Genomic DNA, 19415 nt, shown 5'->3' with positions numbered 1-19415 from the left:
CCAGGAGAGAACCCATGCAGGTACAGGGAGAACACACAAACTCCACACTGAAAAAACCTGGGCGAAGTGGGGCTTGAACTAAGACAGTACCTCCATGATTTTGTTTCTGATTATCTTTTGAAACTCTTTTGAATTTTGGAGAAACATGTGCATCTGTGTCAGCGGACCCCTTTTACTGTGGTACCTGCCTCACTGTAAATGCCACAATTAATTTTCAGCAATAAATGTTTAGCATTGCAATAGTTCAGATAATTACGGCATATTGATGGGAAAAGAATAGATGTATTTCTACTCAAATGTGTAGCGAGTGTTAAGTTCAAATAGATGCTATAGCCACGCGCATATTCTGTACGCCAGTACATGTCACTGTACTTGAGCAGCAGGTAAACTACAACATACACGCAACTTCCCTGTATTGGTGCTCAACACTGAGTACAGTTTGAGGTCTGGTAATGTGACACAGCAACAGTTTTTTCCTTTTTTTATTATTATTTTTTAAAAAATGAACCCAAATAACCTTATAGTAACTGAAAAATTATTACATGACTTCTGTAGATGTGTGTTTGTTGTTATTTGGATGTAACACCATGCCATAGACCATGTTGAGAATGTTCATGTATGTTAAATTAAATATGTTCATACAGTCATTAATATCTCTACATTTTTACTTTTACCAGTAGTAGTTTTGGTAGGAGTGCAGCAGTGGGGTGGGGCTCTATATGTATATGTGTGTGAAGGGTGGGGGGCAGGGGGTGGGGGAGGTGGATGGATGCAATTGTAGTGGGGGATCTTTATGCCAAGCAATGCCCCAGGGTGAGTGTATGTCTAAATTCACATCAGCTCCATGCAGATCAAAGCAAATACAGTTGGATTAAACCAAATAATTAGCATAATGTATTCAGTAAAAGTAACCATGAAAAAAAAAAAGAAAAATAGAACAACTCACGGTGTTTAAGTATTCTTACATATATGATCCAAGTTATAAGACATTTCATATTCAAACACATGTATGTGACATCAGCCCTCCTTTGTGGATTACATAACATTGCTATTACTATTAACAGATTCTATATTCTGCTTGTAGTTTTATATTGTATAGAGAAAACTGATTAATGAAAATAGGTGCCATTTTTATTACTCAATGCCTCGACCCATGATGGCTTTCTTTGTGTTTCTCTCTGGTCTCAGCAGGATTATGTAACATTTGGGTCCAAACAGTGCCACCAAGAGGCCAAAACTGGAGGCCAGGATGGCAAATACCTCCACTGCATCTGCATATTTGCCTGGGGAATTGACATAAGCAGGGACAAATGCCACCCACACAGCACAGAAGATCAGCATGCTGAAAGTGATGAGTTTGGCCTCATTGAAACTGTCTGGAAGATTTCTCGCTAGAAATGCAATGAGAAAACTAAGAATAGCCAGTATGCCAATATAGCCCAGTAATACTGCAAAACCAACTGTGGACCCAACTACACACTCATAAACTATCTTGTCATTGTGGTAGTAAGTGTTTTTATGAGGAGCTGGTGATGCAGACACAAGCCAAACAGTACAGATTGTGGCTTGAACAGAAGTAAGAACCACAACTGTCCCTCTCTGCTGCACAGCACCAAACCACTTCAGACTGGCTTCACCTCCTGGCTTGGAGGCCTTGAACACAGCCAGAACCACCATGGTTTTCACCAGGATACATGACACACAAAGCACAAAGCTGATCCCAAATGCTGCATGTCTCAGCTGGCATGTCCACAGTCTGGGACGACCGATGAACAGCAATGAGCAGAGGAAACATAATTTGAGAGACAGCAATAGCTGGAAACTGAGTTCAGAATTATTGGCACGAACTACAGGTGTTCTGCGATGATAGATGAAGATGCCCAGGATAACAGCACAGATAAATGTGCCCAGCAATGAGGTTGTCGTCAAGCAGATACCAAGAGGCTCATGATAGGAGAGGAACTCTATTTTCTTAGGAACACAGTGGTCACGCTGGGGACTGGACCAGAAATCCTCTGGACAACTGATGCACTCCGTGGAATCTGTGGAAAAAAGTGACAGTGCTAAGATACATATTTATACTATAAACATGAAAGAAAAATGTTTAAACCTGAACACTCACCAGTCTTATTGCTGATCATTCCCTCAGAACAAGGGATGCAGTCAAAACAACACTCAGGTTCCCCCTTCTTTCTGGCCATGCGGGTACCTGGAGGACAGCTCTCACTGCACACTGACCGTGGTGGCTGTAGGGAGGAAAATATGTTATTCTACACCACTATACTCTGATACAATGAATTTATCCGTGGACAAGAAGATAACAGTCTGAAAAATCAGAAGTAACCTCTTTTGATTCAAAGTTCCAGAAGATTTTGTCTTCATCAAGTTTGAGTTCTTCACCTTTGAAAGCTGACTTCTTAACCTCACCCACAGTCTGAACTTTAGTTCTTCCATCAGGAAGCCACTGCCAGTTCATGATATCATAGATTGGTAAGACATCACCATTCTCATCAAATGACACTTGATCACCAAATGATGTGGTGAAGTTGACCTTTCCTAAATAATACACAAGCTGTGAATATCAGAAGAAGGGATACAAGAAGATAGATGACAAAATAATATATATTATTCATATTACAATTAGTCATTTGAAAGCTTTGTATTCAATCCTAAATACCAATTTCTACTCCACAAGAAATGCTAAAACACAGAATTTAGTTAAAGGTGGAGTGTAAACTGATATCACACCTGCCATGGCTCCAGTCTGTGTAAATTACCACAGCTGTTCCCACTGAAAGGCCCTCTCCCTGGCTCACACTGCAGCATGTCATCAAGGGCATATGCCAGAGCATACACAGCCTTGTACACATTATACTCTGGTCTGAGGTTTGAAACATCCAAAAATTCAGTCTCCACACTCTCTAGATCTTCCTGTCCAGTGCATAATGCTCCCCCAGCTTCCACCCAACCTGCTGGAGGTGGTGTAAATCTACACTGAAATGTGTATTCCCAAAACTGATTTATCTGAAAAATATTAAAAACTGTGTGTTATAAACAAAATGATACATGATACATCATTGCTTGTAAATACCAGATCAGATTGCAAGGTTAAATTCTCACCATGTTATTTCCATAGCTGTTGTTGTGGTGTGGGTCAGGACGTATTTGTAACAGGAAGTCTCTGAGCTCTGGTATTTCTCCTCGACGTACGGCAATGCCCAGTGTTCCACCCAGGTACGGCATGAGGCGGGGGGTCTGGAGCACAGCAGCTGTTGTCCAGACTTCACTGGCTATCCACTGCAGGCCTGTCACATTCTGCCTCACCACCTGTACATTACATTATATCAAGTATATTACTACATACTGCCTTGCCACAAAAGAAGTATTTCATTTCCACAGTTGATGTCTTTCACCAATGCAATTCTGTATTATGAGTCACAGTATTATGAGTAAAGTCCTATGTTTTACACAATATCATGAGCAAAAGGATAAGTATCATTGTAACAAGTGCTGAGTAAAATTCATGTGATCTCACTCTAGAACCCTCTGAGCAGCAGCTTTGATTAATCAGAGATGTAACTTATTCAATAAAACTAGTTCCTACAAATCAATACTTTTTGGCAACATAACTCTTTCAGTTTGACTAAAAAATATATAAAAGTCATGTGTGAAGTAACAATGAAATTGTATTTTGAGCCCAACCTCTTCCATGAGGTTAATCATGTGACTGTGTGCAAACCCAATGACCACACGAGCTGTGGATTTCTTCATCACATCTACAATCCTCTTTAGTTCAGCTGGGTCATTCTCCTTGGGCAAAATCTCGGTATAGGCCAGACAAACTCCACCAGATGGACCCAGGTCGGTTTGGAAGGATCGGGCAGCATGGAGTCCATAGTCATCATCACTGACCAGAAGGCCAAACCAAGTCCAGCCAAAGTGTTTTAGAATCTGAATCATAGCACGCACCTAAGTGAGTACAGATTGGAGGAATTATTGTACAGGCTTTAATAATCTTATATCCTGCTAAACAGGTTCCACAATGGGCCATGTTTACATATTGTTTTTCAGTGTTGTTGAACGAATGTACACAAAAGGAATATAAACTGATCAGTGACAACACTAAAATCCGTAACTAATTTCAATGTTGTGGCTGATTGCTGTGCCTGCAGGCCAGTGATATGTGACAAATTTTTAAAATGCAGATGCTCTATTTTATGAATTTTGCTAATAGATATTCACCTGGAAAGCATCACTTGGGATCGTCCTGAAGAAGGATGGAAACTTTTGCCGGTCACTCAGACAGGAACATGTGGCAAAATAACTCACCTGTGAAAAACACAGACTGTACATTCTAAAAACAAAGAAAAAATTTGTACACTCATTCAGTCTTTAAATTTGGTTATCCATTGTTTAAAACTTCATCAGTGATCAATGATCACAAATCATTAATAGATGGTAAGGCAGAAAAACTTACCATAGGCACTCTGTACAAACCTAAGACAGTGGATATGGCAATAGAACGTGTAGAGGAAGAATCACCCACAATTCCTAGGACTGGAGGGGTTCCTACACAGTTCTCATGTAATATAATTTGCTCCTCTTGACCATTGACTAATGACAGTGCGGCAAGGAATGCAACTCCAACCCGGACACAGTTATCATACAGACTATATCCCAGAGTCACATTAGGTAGCAGGTTGGAGTTTCTGTTGATCTCATCAATAGCAAAGGCCATGGTCAGGACCTCTCTGAATCCTGAAATATGAAAACTAACACATAAAATACCTCTGTTCAGTACTGAAAAATACAACCTGACCTATTAACTGTGCAAACATAAATGTTTCACAACCACAAATTTTGCAAACAATGAATAGTGCTGAATAGCAACAACCATAATATAATACTATAATGAAAAATAAATACACACACACACACACACACACACACACACACACACATATATATATATATTATATAGTTTATATATATAGTTTACTACTGAAAAATATAATATGATTCAATGACTTTACAAACATATACATGTTAGACAACTTATATTTTAACAATGAATCCCCTTGAATAACAACAACCACAATAATAATAATTGGATGAAAAAAGAAAGAAAAGAGACTGTGCAAAAGCAATATGTTTAAAGTAGTATAAATACACAATGTAATTGTTTCATCATAATATCAACGATCAAAAATACATTCTAATGATAGGACTGTCTTTCCGAGTTTCTGTTTTTTGCTGTTTCACTAATGGACTCACCCATAGCAGGTAGGCTGTTGTGGCTCTGAGGTAAAAGGCAGGTCAGAATGAGTTGAAAAGAGGTGAATTTGAAACAGCCCACCTAGGACCACATCTCCAGCTTTGTGAATCCCACTTAGATAAAACTGTCCCTGTAAATGGCAGGAGGAGGAATAAAGAGGGGAGGACACAGCAGATGAAAAGTAGGAATACAGCAAGAAGAACAAGAGCAATTTGGTAGTTAAAAATGTCCACATGACTTTTGTCTGGTTCACCCTGTTTCTGAGCCCAGTTATTAGTTTTTACAGCTATGTCATTCCCTTTTATTGAGTTACAGTATTGTTTAATCTTGTACACCACCCATCAGGGCAGGAGAAGATGTAGGGGCAGGGCCTAAAATGCATTTCATTTGAGACTGATTTTGAATCAAGGCAGAAATTGTGTGGTAATTTTTAATAACATAGCTCCAATGCCATGTTCTTTCAAATCAAAATTCAAATTGTGGGTGAACATGAAGGTCAAGGTTTACCAAAATGACTAAATTATTTAGTTTTATTAAATGTTATGTGATGTGGATGCCCACATGTACATTATGTAGTAGATAAACATTATGTAGACTATTTCACCTTCCTGTAAAACATCTGTACAATTGAAAACCTGAATGGATATTGTACATACATGTATATGAGGAATAATTTTGTATTGAGTATAATCCCAAACTTGTGTGAGACAAGTATACCAGATTACACTCACTAAATGTCCAAATCAGACCTTGATTTGTGGGATTCATCATTACACAGCTACTGCATTATGTGAAATATCCACTAGATGGTAGCAGCAGCATACTGAGAGATTGGTGGAATAATACATCTTCCCATCTTCCCATCTATTTTACATTGCACTGTGCATGATAGAGGGTTATTGTTTCTGGTTAGCACCTATAGTAACTTGGTAGAGAGATATGATCAGATCAAGTTCAGTTTACTTATTTGTATTTGTATGTATGGTCTACAAAAATGTTAAATTGGACAGTTGAACAGAACAATCAGTGTAATTTCATTACGGTTCACACTACAATGCTGTACCTGTATGATTCTATCAATGGTGCCTGAGAATCCATAGATTACGGCATCTTAAAAAGACAGTGTCATCTTTGTTTATCATCAGGACGTTGTTCCTGGTGATGTTCTAAAAGTCAGTCTTTCATGCAGGACAAAATTAAATACTGTTGCATTAAACCAAATACTCTCCATTTTGTATTGAGAGAAAGTAACTTCCAGTTTAATCAGGTGTATGATCAACTTACGTCATGAAAAAGTCACAAAGGCCATAAACAGCATTTGAAGAGTAAGTGCTTTGTACTTTAATTGCACTCTGGAAAAAATAGATTAACTCATTCTGTTTACGTATTCTTACATATATGATCCGGGTTGTAAGAAATTTCATATTCAAATGCATTTATGTGTCAGCTCTCTGGATTACATAATATGTTTTCCAATTAATATATTTTTCTGCCTGTAATTTGTATAGTTTAGAGAAAATTGTTTAATTCTGTCCTATGAAATTACAATGTTTTATGACTGAATACCTCGACCCATGATAGCTTTCTTTGTGTTTCTCTCTGGTCTCAGCAGGATTATGTAACACTTGGGTCCAAACAGTGCCACCAAGAGGCCAAAACTGGAGGCCAGGATGGCAAATACCTCCACTGCATCTGCATATTTGCCTGGTGAGCTGATATAAGCAGGGACAAATGCCACCCACACAGCACAGAAGATCAACATGCTGAAAGTTATGAATTTGGCCTCATTGAAACTGTCTGGAAGATTCCTTGCTAGAAATGCAATGAGAAAACTAAGAATAGCCAGTATGCCAATATAGCCCAGTAACACTGCAAAACCAAATGTGGACCCAACTACACATTCATAAACTATCTTGTCATTGTGGTAGTGAGTGTTTTTATGAGGAGCTGGTGATGCAGACACAAGCCAAAGCAGTACAGATTACTGCCTGGAAAGAAGTAAGAATCAGAACTGTCCCTCTCTGCTGTAAAACACCAAACCACTTCAGACTGGCTTCACCTCCTGGCTTGGAGGCCTTGAACACAGCCAGAACCACCATGGTTTTCACCAGGATACATGACACACAAAGCACAAAGCTGATCCCAAATGCTGCATGTCTCAATTGGCATGTCCACAGTCTGGGACGACCGATGAACAGCAATGAGCAGAGGAAACATAATTTAAGTGACAGCAATAGCTGGAAACTGAGTTCAGAATTGTTGGCACGAACTACAGGTGTTCTGCGATGATAGATGAAGATGCCTAGGACAACAGCACAGATAAATGTGCCCAGCAGTGAGGTGGCTGTCAAGCAGATACCCAGAGGCTCATGATAGGAGAGGAACTCTGTTTTCTTAGGAACACAGTGGTCACGCTGGGGACTGGACCAGAAATCCTCTGGACAACTGGTGCATTCCATGGAATCTGTGGAAAAAAGTGACAGTGCTAAGATACATATTTATGACTATAAACATGAAAGAAGAATGTTTAAATCTGAACACTCACCAGTCTTATTGCTGATCTTTCCCTCAGAACAAGGGATGCAGTCAAAACAACACTCAGGTTCCCCCTTCTTTCTGGCCATGCGGGTACCTGGAGGACAGCTCTCACTGCACACTGACCGTGGTGGCTGTGAGGAGAAAAATAAATATCTGTTATTTTACATTACTATACACTGATATACTGAGTTATCCATTTGCCAGAAGATAGTAGTTTGAAAAGTCAGAGGTGACCTCTTCTGATTTAAAGTTCCAGAAGATTTTGTCTTCATCAAGTGTGAGTTCTTCACCTTTGAAGGCTGACTTCTTAACCTCACCCACAGTCTGAAGTTTAGTTCTTCCATCAGGAAGCCACTGCCAGTTCAAGATATCATAGATTGGTAAGACATCACCATTCTCATCAAATGACACTTGATCACCAAATGATGTGGTGAAGTTGACCTTATCCAAGTAATACACAAGCTGTGAATATCAGAAGAAGGGATACAAGAAGATAGATGAAAAAATAATATATATTATTCATATTACAATTAGTCATTTGAAAGCTTTGTATTCAATCCTAAATACCAATTTCTACTCCACAAGAAATGCTAAAACACAGAATTTAGTTAAAGGTGGAGTGTAAACTGATATCACACCTGCCATGGCTCCAGTCTGTGTAAATTACCACAGCTGTTCCCACTGAAAGGCCCTCTCCCTGGCTCACACTGCAGCATGTCATCAAGGGCATATGCCAGAGCATACACAGCCTTATACACATTATACTCTGGCCTGAGGATTTGAAACATCCAAGAATTCAGTCTCTAAACTCTCTAGATCTTCCTGTCCAGTGCATAATGCTCCTCCAGCTTCCACCCAACCTGCTGGAGGTGGTGCAAATCTACACTGAAATGTGTGTTCCCAAAACTGATTTACCTGAAAAATATTAAAAACTGTGTGTTATAAACAAAATGATACATCATTCTTGTAAATACCAGATCAGATTGCAAGGTTAAATTCTCACCATGTTATTTCCATAACTGTTGTTGTGGTGTAGGTCAGGACGTATTTGTAACAGGAAGTCTCTGAGCTCTGGTATTTCTCCTCGACGTATGGCAATGCCCAGTGTTCCACCCAGGTACGGCATGAGGTGGGGGGTCTGGAGCACAGTAGCTGATATCCAGGCTTCACTGGCTATCCACTGCAGGCCTGTCACATTCTGCCTCACCACCTGTACATTGCATTAAAGCAAGTTTATTACTTCATACTAGCACACCACAAAAGTAGTATCTCAGTTCAACAGCTGATGTCATACATAGGTGCACTCCTGTGTTTTATACAGCATCATGAGAAAAGTGATGAATATTATCAGCACCTTTAATTAAGATATGAGATATGACTTATTCAATTAAATCTATTTATCATTGGCCAATAAATAGTTCCAACATAAATCAATTTGACAAAGAAATCAGTATGTTTTGTGTTAAGTTAGGATGAAATTGTATTTCAAGCCCAACCTCTTCCATGAGGTTAATCATGTGGCCCTCATGTGCAAACACAATGACCACACGAGCTGTGGATTTCTTCATCACATCCACAATCCTCTTAAGTTCAGCTTGATCAGTGCCCCTGGGCAAAATTTCTGTATAGGCTAGACAACCTCCACCAGATGGACCCAGGTCAGATTGGAAGATTCGGGCAGCATGGAGTCCATAATCATCATCTCTCACCAACAGACCTGCCCAAGTCCAGCCAAAGTGTTTTAGAATCTGAATCATAGCACGCACCTAAGTGAGTACAGAGAGAAGGGATTAGAGCACAGGCTGGAAAAATCTTTCACTGGAAATCCTGCTGAACAGACTCCACAATATTGAATTACTGCCATTCAGTGTTGTGAGAAATAATATTCCCAGTGACAAACAAAAGATTTGCTGATCAGCTGCTGCTATGGCAGTGTACTTGCAGAACTGGGATGTTTTTTCTGACAAATTTTTAACTGCACATGCTTTATTTTATGCATTATTGTTTTGTTGATAGGTTTTCACCTGGAAAGCATCACTTGGGATCGTCCTAAAGAAGGATGGAAACTTTTGCCGGTCACTCAGGCAGGAACATGTAGGCAAAATAACTCACCTGTGAAAAAAAAAAAAACTGTGAAAAACTGCACATCCTAAAAAATGTCAAAGCTTTTACACACTCTTTCATTTGTTAAAGATTGATTATTCATAATTTAGAATGTAATTAAAAGTGTGAGTGATCCAAAAGAAGTAATAGATGATAAAGCAAACTTACCATAGGCACTCTGTACAAACCTAAGACAGTGGAGATGGCAATAGAACGTGTAGAGGAAGAATCACCCACAATCCCAAGGACTGGAGGGGTTCCTACACAGGTCTCATGTAATATAACTTGCTCCTCTTGACCACTGATTAATGACAATGCAGCACGGAATCCAGTAGCTAGTTGAACGCAATTATCATACAGACTGTATCCCAGAGTCACATTAGGAAGCAGGTTGGAGTTTCTGTTGATCTCATCAATGGCAAAGGCCATGGTCTGGGCATGTCTGAGTCCTGGAACATCAAAACTAACACATAAAATACCTCTGTTCAGTACTGAACAATACAACCTGACCTATTAACTGTGCAAACATAAATGTTTCACAACCACCAACAATGAATACTGCTGAATAGCAACAACCATAATATAATACTTAAATTAAAAATAAATAAATAATTTTATATGTATATATATATATATATATATATATATGTATATATATATATATATAAAAAACAACAACACACAACACACACACAAAATATATATATATATATATATATATATATAGTTACTACTGAAAAATACAATATATCAATGACTTGCAAACATATACATGTAGACAATATATTATAATGATAAAAAAAAAGAAAAAGACAATGCAATGTCAATAGCAATATGTTAAATAGTACATATATATATATGTTTTGTATATATATATATATATATATATATATATATATATATTCTGTTACTTTTCTGTTACCGTGACAGACTCACCCATGACAGGTAGGCTGTTGTGGCTCTGAGGTAAAAGACAGGTCAGGATAAGAAGAAAAGAAGTGGATTCCAAATAGCCCACCAAGAACCACATCACCATCCTTGTGAATCCCATTTAGATGAAACTGTCCCTGTAACTGGCAGGAGGAGAAATAAAGAGGGGAGGTCACAGCAGAGGAAAAGTAGCAATATATCAACAACAAGAATAAGTTGATGTCTAGAAATGTCCACATGACTTTCCTCTAGTTCACCCCTTTTCTGAGCCCAGTCATGTCACCTCCTTTTATTTAATTGCTGTATTGTTTAATCTTTACCTCCACCCATTAGGATAGGAGATGTGGAGGCAGGGCCTAAAATGCATTTCATTTGGAGCTGATTTTGACACAAGGCAGAATTAATGTGGTCACTAATGACAACATATCTGAGAGGCCATCTTGACATCCTTTTAAATGCAAATATACATTGTGGTGGCCATGATGATTGGGGTTTCCAAAAATGTGTATATGATGTTACATAAACATCAAATGATATTTGTATGAACATCATATGATTATATACGTTTATGGTTTTATACATATAAGTTTTCTTGAATATAACTTTAAGTGGACTTCCATATGAATGTTAATATTTTGAATTGTTTCATCTTCCAGTAAAAATTCTAACTGCCCTGTTTTAAAATACAAGTTGTTGTCCATTTGCTCTGTAGTTTAAAACCTGAACAGACACTGTACATGCATGTATTTGAAAAATAATTTTGAACTGAGTATAATCCCAAATTTATGTGAGAGAGAAGCACACCAGATTATACTCATCAATTCCATAAATCAGCCCAAAGTCTCTGGGATTCACTGTCACACAATAATAGCATGAAGTGAAATGTCCACTAGATGGTACCAGCAGCATAATGAGACATTTGGTGAAATTTTATATCTTCCAGTCTATTTTTCACTGCATCATACCTTGTAGAAGGTTACTGTATCTGACTAGCACCTATAATAACTTAGTAGAATTGACATATGATCAGTTTTGCAGAACCATGCATACAATACAGGTTACCCCATTAGAACTTGTTGCCACCCATCTTTCCCCTCCCTCATTTCCTTTAAGCTTTTTTACACACTCCAGTGATTTTACATAGCAAGTCCAGCTTGCTTGTCACTGTTGATAATGCCCTTTGGAAACTGAAAATGAACTGTGTCTAGAACCCTGTCACAAATCCAAATTGGATTGGCCAGATTCCAAAGATTGACAGAATAACCATAATATTGCAGTCATGGTTACTTCAGCTTTGAAATGAAAACATTTTAATGGAAAGCCTGTTTTACAAACTTGAAATTGGAGTCAAGCAGCCAGGGAGGACCTAATCAAAGACAATACTGGACAAATCTAGGAAAATCTAGGAAATTTTCTTGCTTCGATGTTGAGAATTTCATATTCTTTAATGTATCTTTGCTCCCCCACCTTTCATGGACATGCAATACTAAATTGATTGAGTCTCTCCATATTCAAATATTCAAACTCTATGCTGCAGGTGGCACTGAAACTGTGTAAGGGTACAACATAAGCTGATGTACTGGGGAAGATAAGTCCATCCTAATTAGTCAAATTTCAATGTTTTCCTCCACAGAGAATTGTGGTCAAAAGTGAAAGCTCCAAATGTCTTTGGTTACTGTGTTTCCCACCACCTACGTTTACTTCATCACCAGACAAAAACCACAGCAGCATTATATTTGGAGGCCTAATGTTCTGAAGACCAATGATCAATAACAACTTCAAAAAGATAATGTAATACTGTAGGTGCCAATATGTTGGACTTTCTAACTATTTTTTTCACCATCCTCTGTCTTGGAACAGAAGAATCAATGGAATTTCATCACATTAACAATCAGGTCAAATGCTCAGACACTGTATAAATCTATAAATGTTGCCTGAGAATTCATAGATCACTGCATTCTTAAAAGATAGTACCAACACGATTTTGTTACTATTGATGTTTTGAAACTAGGGAGTTGAGAGAAGACTCTTTGAGTTTGGGGGAACTGATGAGTGTATTTTTAAGTCCACATTAAACGTTTCCATACAGGTCAAAATCAAATACAGCTGGATTAAACCATATAGTCTGCACCATATATTCAGAGAAAGTAACTTGTAACTTATTTGAACTTTAATTGCAAACTGGAAAAAATAATAATAAGTCATTGTCTTAAAGTGTTCTTACACATATAATCCAAGTTGTAAGAGGTTCCATATTCAAATATATCATATGTTGTCAGCCCTCTCTCGATTACACAATATTAATATTACTATTAACATATTTTTGTGAATGTATTTTGGTATAGTATAGAGAAAATTAATTAATTATGTCTAACAAGGGTGAATACAGTTTTTATGACTGAATGCCTCGACCCATGATAGCTTTCTTTCGTGTTTCTCTCTGGTGTCAGCAGGATTATATAACATTTGGGTCCAAACAGTGCCACCAAGAGGCCAAAACTGGAGGCCAGGATGGCAAATACCTCAACTCCATCAGCATACTTGCCTGGTGAGTTGATATAAGCAGGGACAAACGCCACCCACACAGCACAGAAGATCAGCATGCTGAAAGTTATGAGTCTAGCTTCATTGAAACTGTCTGGAAGATTCCTTGCTAGAAATGCAATGAGAAAACTAAGAATAGCCAGTAAACCAATATAGCCCAGTAACACTGCAAAACCAACTGTGGACCCAACTACACACTCATAAACTATCTTGTCATTGTGGTAATGAGTGTTTTTATGAGGAGCTGGTGAAGCAGACAAAAGCCAAACAGTACAGATTGCCACTTGAACAGAAGTAAGAACCAGAACTGTCCCTCTCTGCTGTAAAACACCAAACCACTTCAGACTGGCTCCACCTCCTGGCTTGGAGGCTGTGAACACAGCCAGAACCACCATGGTTTTCACCAGGATGCATGAGACACAAAGCACAAAGCTGATACCAAATGCTGCATGTCTCAGTTGGCATGTCCATAGTCTGGGTCGTCCAATGAACAGCAATGAGCAGAGGAAACATAACTTAAGAGACAGCAATAGCTGGAAACTCAGTTCAGAATTGTTGGCACGAACTATAGGTGTTTTGCGATGATAGATGAAGATGCCTAGGACAACAGCACAGATAAATGTGCCCAGCAGTGAGGTTGTCGTCAAGCAGATACCCAGAGGCTCATGATAGGAGAGGAACTCTGTTTTCTTAGGAACACAGTGGTCACGCTGGGGACTGGACCAGAAATCCTCTGGACAACTGGTGCACTCCATGGAGTCTATGAAAACAGAGAAGATTTTGAGATTCATGTTTATAAATAAACCTAAACTGAAATGTTTAAATCTGAACATTCACCAGTCTTATTGCTGATCTTTCCCTCAGAACAAGGGATGCAGTCAAAACAACACTCAGGTTCCCCCTTCTTTCTGGCCATGCGGGTACCTGGAGGACAGCTCTCACTGCACACTGACCGTGGTTGCTGTAGGGAAGAAATAAATATTTGTCATTCTACACTACCACACACTGCTACAATGAACTTATCCATGTGCCAGAAGATAGCAGTCTGAAAAATCAGAAGAAACCTCTTTGAATTCAAAGTTCCAGAAGATTTTGTCTTCATCAAGTGTGAGTTCTTCACCTTTGAAGGCTGATTTCTTAACCTCACCCACAGTCTGAACTTTAGTTCTTCCATCAGGAAGCCACTGCCAGTTCATGATATCATAGATTGGTAAGGCATCACCATTCTCATCAAATGACACCTGATCACCAAATGATGTGGTGAAGTTGACCCTTTCCAAGTAATACACAAGCTGTGAGAATCAGAAAAAGGGATACAGAAACACAGAGGATAGATGAAAAAAATTGTTTTGTTTTGTTGTTTTAGTTTGTATGACTATGGCAACAACAGAATAATTCAAATCAATAAATCAAACTGCATACAAAACTTATGAACATTAAAAATTCCAGCAGAACATTTCCTTAGGTACATTACCTAAAATACCATATACCTAGTGACAACATGTAGCTCTCTCTGACCTGACATTAATAAATACTATCCACTGCTATTGCCCAGCTTGCAGGAAAATTCTTTTGCCACATCTGTTATTTATAATATTAATAGTCATCTCAAAGCTTTATATTACATCAAATTCTGCAAACGCTATTCCACAAGAAATACTACAACACAAGATTTCGCAACATGAACAGATAGGAGTGTAAACTGATATCACACCTGCCATGGCTCCAGTCTTTGTAAATTACCACAGCTGTTCCCACTGAAAGGCCCTCTCCCTGGCTCACACTGCAGCATGTTATCAAGGGCATATGCCAGAGCATACACAGCCTTATACACATTATACTCTGGCCTGAGGTTTGAAACATCCAAGAACTCAGTCTCCACACTCTCTAGATCTTCCTGTCCAGTGCATAATGTTCCTCCAGCTTCCATCCAACCTGCTGGAGGTGGTGCAAATCTACACTGAAATGTGTATTCCCAAAACTGATTTACCTGAAAAATATTTATAAGTGTGTGTTATAAACAATGATAAGATATATTGTGCAAATTGTGCAATTACCAAATAAGATTTTATGGTTAAACTCTCACCATGTTATTTCCATAGCTGTTGTTGTGGTGTAGGTCAGGACGTATTTGTAACAGGAAGTCTCTGAGCTCTGGTATTTCTCCTCGACGGATGGCAATGCCCAGTGTTCCACCCAGGTACGGCATGAGGCGGGGGGTCTGGAGCACAGCAGATGATGTCCAGGCTTCACTTGCTATCCACTGCAGTCCAGTCACATTCTGCCTCACCACCTGTACATTGCATTAAAGCAAGTTTATTACTTCATACTAACATGCCACAAAAGTTGTATCTAGTTTCCATAATTGATGTCCTACACAGGTGCTATCCTCTATTATACACAGTATAATGAGCAAAATGAGGAATATCATCCTAACTGGAATTCAGTATAATTTGTTGGAGTAAGCGATCTCATTCCAAATCTGTCCCAGCAGCATGTTTAATTAATCAAATGTTTAACTTATTCAATTGAATCTATTTGTTACAGGTTAATAAGTTTTTCCAACATAAATCTTCATCTTTTAGTTTTACAAAGAAAACATTAGTTGTGTGTTAACTAATACTAATACTGTATTTAAAGCCCAACCTCTTCCATGAGGTTAATCATGTTTCTCTCATGAGCAAACACAATGACCACACGAGCTGTGGATTTCCTCATCATATCCACAATCCTCTTTAGCTCAGCTTGGTTTTCACCAGTGGGCAAAGTCTCTGTGTAGGCCAGACAACCTCCACCAGATGGACCCAGGTCAGATTGGAAGGATCGGGCAGCATGGAGTCCATAGTCATCATCACTGAGCAGCAGACCTGCCCAAGTCCAGCCAAAGTGTTTTAGAATCTGAATCATAGCACGCACCTAAGTTAGTACAGAGTGGAGGGATTAATGTACAGGCAGGAAAAATCTTTCATTGGAAATCCTGCTGAACAGATTCCACAAATGGACCATGACACACAAAAACAATATTTGCTGATCAGCCACAACATTAAAATCAGTAACTGGTTTTAATGTTGCGACTGCCGTGGCAATGAATTGGCAGAACAGGGATGTTCTTCCTGAGAAATTTTTAACTGCATTTCCTTTATTTTATGTATTTTCATTGTGCTGATAGATCTTCACCTGGAAAGCATCACTTGGGATCGTCCTAAAGAAGGATGGAAACTTTTGCTGGTCACTCAGGCAGGAACATGTGGCAAAATAACTCACCTGTGAAAAACACAGACTGTAGATCCTAAAAAATGTCAAAGCTTTTGCACACTCTTTCATTTTTTAAGGCTGATTATTCATCATTTAAAACATCATTAAAAGTGTGAGTGATGAAAAAGAATTAATAGATGGTAAAACAGACAAAAAACTTACCATAGGCACTCTGTACAAACCTAAGACAGTGGATATGGCAATAGAACGTGTAGAAGAAGAATCACCCACAATCCCTAGGACTGGAGGGGTTCCTACACAGGTTTCATGTAATATGACTTGCTCCTCTTGACCACTGACTAATAACAATGCTGCACGGAATCCAATCCCTAGTTGGAGGCAGTTATCATACAGACTGTATCCCAGAGTCACATTAGGTAGCAGGTTGGAGTTTCTGTTGATCTCATCAATAGCAAAGGCCATGGTTTGAGTCAACCTAAACCCTATAACATCAAAACTAACACATAAAATACCAGTGTTTACGACTGAAATACAACATAAAACAATAACTGTTCAAACATGAATACAGCTGAAAAGCAACAACCATAATAACATTTAAGCAAAAAAATAAACAAAAGAGGCTGTCCAGAAAAGCAATGTGTTTAAAATGGCATAAATACACAATGTAATTATTTCACAATAATATTAGATAATATAAGACACATTCTACCAGTTTCTGCTCTTTTTGTTTCCCTGACAGACTCACCCATGACAGGTAGGCCGTTGTGACTCTGAGGTAAAAGACAGGTCAGGATAAGCAGAAAAGAAATGGATCCCAAATAGCCCACCAAGGACCACATCACCAGTCTTGTGCATCCCATTTAGTTGAAACTCCCTCTGTAACTGGCAGGAGGAGGAATAAAGAGAGGAGGACACAGCAGAGGAAATGGAAGAGTACGACAACAAGAAAAAGAGCAAGTGGGTGTCTAAAAATGTCAACATGACTTCCCTTCGGTTCACCTCTTTTCTGAGTCCAGTCATTAAGGTCTGCAGCTATGTCACCCCCTTTTATTGGCTTATATGTTAAATCCTGCACTCCACCCATCAGGGCAGGAGAAGATGTAGGGGCAGGGCCTCAAATGCATTTCATTAGATACAGATTTTTTTTTATTGTAACTGAATTAATGTGTTAACTCTTAACAATGTCATCTTTTCCAAGGCCATGTGTCAAGAGAATGATTTTGTACTGAGTGAAATCCCAAATTTAAGTGTGAGACAAGCATACCAGATTACACCCATCAAATGCACAAATCGGTCCTGAGTTTGTGGGATTCACTATCACACAATAATGGAATTAAGTGAAATGTCCACTAGATGGTAGCAACAGCATAGTGAGAGGGTTATTGTTTCTGGTTGGCAACTATACTAAGTTAGATATCAGATATGATCAGTTCTGCAGAAATTCACAGGCAAAGACAGGTCATCCCATTAGACCTTGTTGTCGCCCATCTTTCACCTCCATTTCCTGTCAGGTTTTTTTCCTCAAAGGCACACTCCAGTGATTTTCCAGTTTACTTATTAGAGAAAGTGGCACTGAGCCAGGGACAATTATTGTGTAATCTCTATCCTAGCCTGGAAGAGAGATAAATCGTTAAGCTCATGGTTATTCGTTGTCTAGCCCCCTCACATTTAGAAAGATTTCCATCAATCCTGAGACAGGTTTCGATTGGTGTCTAGACAGGATTTGATAAAACAACTGACAGACGGGCAATGCTGTTGAATTTTTGTTAACAACCAAGATGGCTGCTGTCTGACTTGGAGAGTTGACAGTTGGATCCATGATTGCAACAGTGTTAAGCTAAACTGATGGTATATTTTCTCTAAAACAAGAACAAACAACTGCAGGTAATGTGGTTCCATACATTTTTCTGTTGCTTTGCACTACATCACATATTTTGTTCCTCTGATTGGTTGTAGGTCTATCCAATTGCCCCCAGTGGCATTTTAGTCTGCAATGGCTGATAATGCTGATAATCAATACTGAGCTGCAAGCTTACAGAACCATTTTGCAGATGTAAATTGATCTAGCTGGATTCCAAAGTAACAAAATACAAAATAACCAACATATTACAGTTAGGTTATGTCAACGTGGGCTATGAGAATACAACTTCTTAGCTGAAAGCCTGTTTTACAAACTTGAAGTTGGTGGTTGGAAGGTTGGTTTAGCTAACAGGGAGGATAACATTAAAGACACCACTGGGCTGCTTTATGGGAAGTGTAGAATCCAGTGTTACAGGGACTGTTTGCTTAAATGGAGAATGTTTTTTTCAATCTCTTTTTGCTCCCCTACCGTTATGGATGAGTAATACTAAACTGCTGGAGTGCCTCCTCAAGCAAATATGGAAACACTTTTTTCAGATCTAATCTAGGTTGCAGGTAACACTGAAACTGTGAAAGGGTACAATATAACTTTATATACTGGGAGGACAAGTACATCCATCTTCTCTCCAAAGAAGATTGTGGTCAAAAGTGAAAGCTCCAAATGTCTTGTAGTTAGCTTGAGCAACCTTTGTGTTATTGTGTTTCCCTCCATCTATGTTTACTTCATTACCAGACAAAAACCATAGCAACATTATATCTGGAGGCCTAATGTTCTGAAGGCCATTGATCAATAACAATTTAAAAAAGATAATGTGATAGTGTAGATGTCAAACAGAGCAATCTCATTCATGCCTGGTCCAATGCTTGGAAGCTGTATGATTCTGTCAATATTGCCTGACAATTCATAGAGCACTGCATCTTTAAACAGTATCCCCTTTGTTTATCAACA

At 38.7% G+C, this 19415-nt stretch overlaps 3 protein-coding genes across 3 annotated transcripts; all 3 read right to left on the bottom strand.

Moving 5' to 3' along the window:
• Nucleotides 1-1134: 1134 nt before the first annotated feature.
• On the bottom strand, nt 1135-4773 carry LOC108899744 (extracellular calcium-sensing receptor-like). The gene is made up of 8 exons (XM_018700367.2): nt 4478-4773; nt 4243-4329; nt 3703-3969; nt 3121-3327; nt 2749-3024; nt 2345-2572; nt 2123-2246; nt 1135-2042 (listed from the first exon to the last, which is right to left on the bottom strand). The coding sequence occupies exons 1-8, from the start codon at nt 4736-4738 to the stop codon at nt 1135-1137; spliced, it is 2358 nt and encodes a 785-aa protein (XP_018555883.2). The 5' UTR covers nt 4739-4773.
• Nucleotides 4774-6827: 2054 nt separating this feature from the next.
• On the bottom strand, nt 6828-11085 carry LOC108899743 (extracellular calcium-sensing receptor-like). Its single transcript, XM_018700366.2, is given in 11 exon segments — nt 6828-7250; nt 7252-7739; nt 7821-7944; nt 8048-8275; nt 8452-8589; nt 8591-8728; nt 8817-9023; nt 9310-9579; nt 9838-9920; nt 10081-10379; nt 10853-11085. Coding segments are annotated over 11 exon segments (2631 nt in total).
• Nucleotides 11086-13206: 2121 nt separating this feature from the next.
• On the bottom strand, nt 13207-14224 carry LOC127139050 (extracellular calcium-sensing receptor-like). Its single transcript, XM_051065528.1, has one exon. The coding sequence runs from the start codon at nt 14221-14223 to the stop codon at nt 13207-13209; it is 1017 nt and encodes a 338-aa protein (XP_050921485.1). The 5' UTR covers nt 14224.
• Nucleotides 14225-19415: the final 5191 nt, after the last annotated feature.

The sequence above is a fragment of the Lates calcarifer genome, linkage group LG21 (assembly GCF_001640805.2).
Source record: "Lates calcarifer isolate ASB-BC8 linkage group LG21, TLL_Latcal_v3, whole genome shotgun sequence".
Classification (NCBI taxonomy): domain Eukaryota; kingdom Metazoa; phylum Chordata; class Actinopteri; family Centropomidae; genus Lates; species Lates calcarifer.
This window is presented reverse-complemented; position numbering and strand designations above follow the sequence as displayed.

Bases quoted from the DNA above. Each gene is read 5' to 3' on its own strand.
- LOC108899744 (XM_018700367.2), bottom strand. From the start codon at position 4,738: ATGGCCTTTGCTATTGATGAGATCAACAGAAACTCCAACCTGCTACCT. The intron at 3,025-3,120 runs GTGAGAATTTAA...AATATTTTTCAG, and splicing joins ACAGCTATGGAAATAACATG to ATAAATCAGTTTTGGGAATA. The intron at 2,247-2,344 runs GTTACTTCTGAT...TCCTCCCTACAG, and splicing joins GGAACTTTGAATCAAAAGAG to CCACCACGGTCAGTGTGCAG.
- LOC127139050 (XM_051065528.1), bottom strand. From the start codon at position 14,223: ATGTTCAGATTTAAACATTTCAGTTTAGGTTTATTTATAAACATGAAT.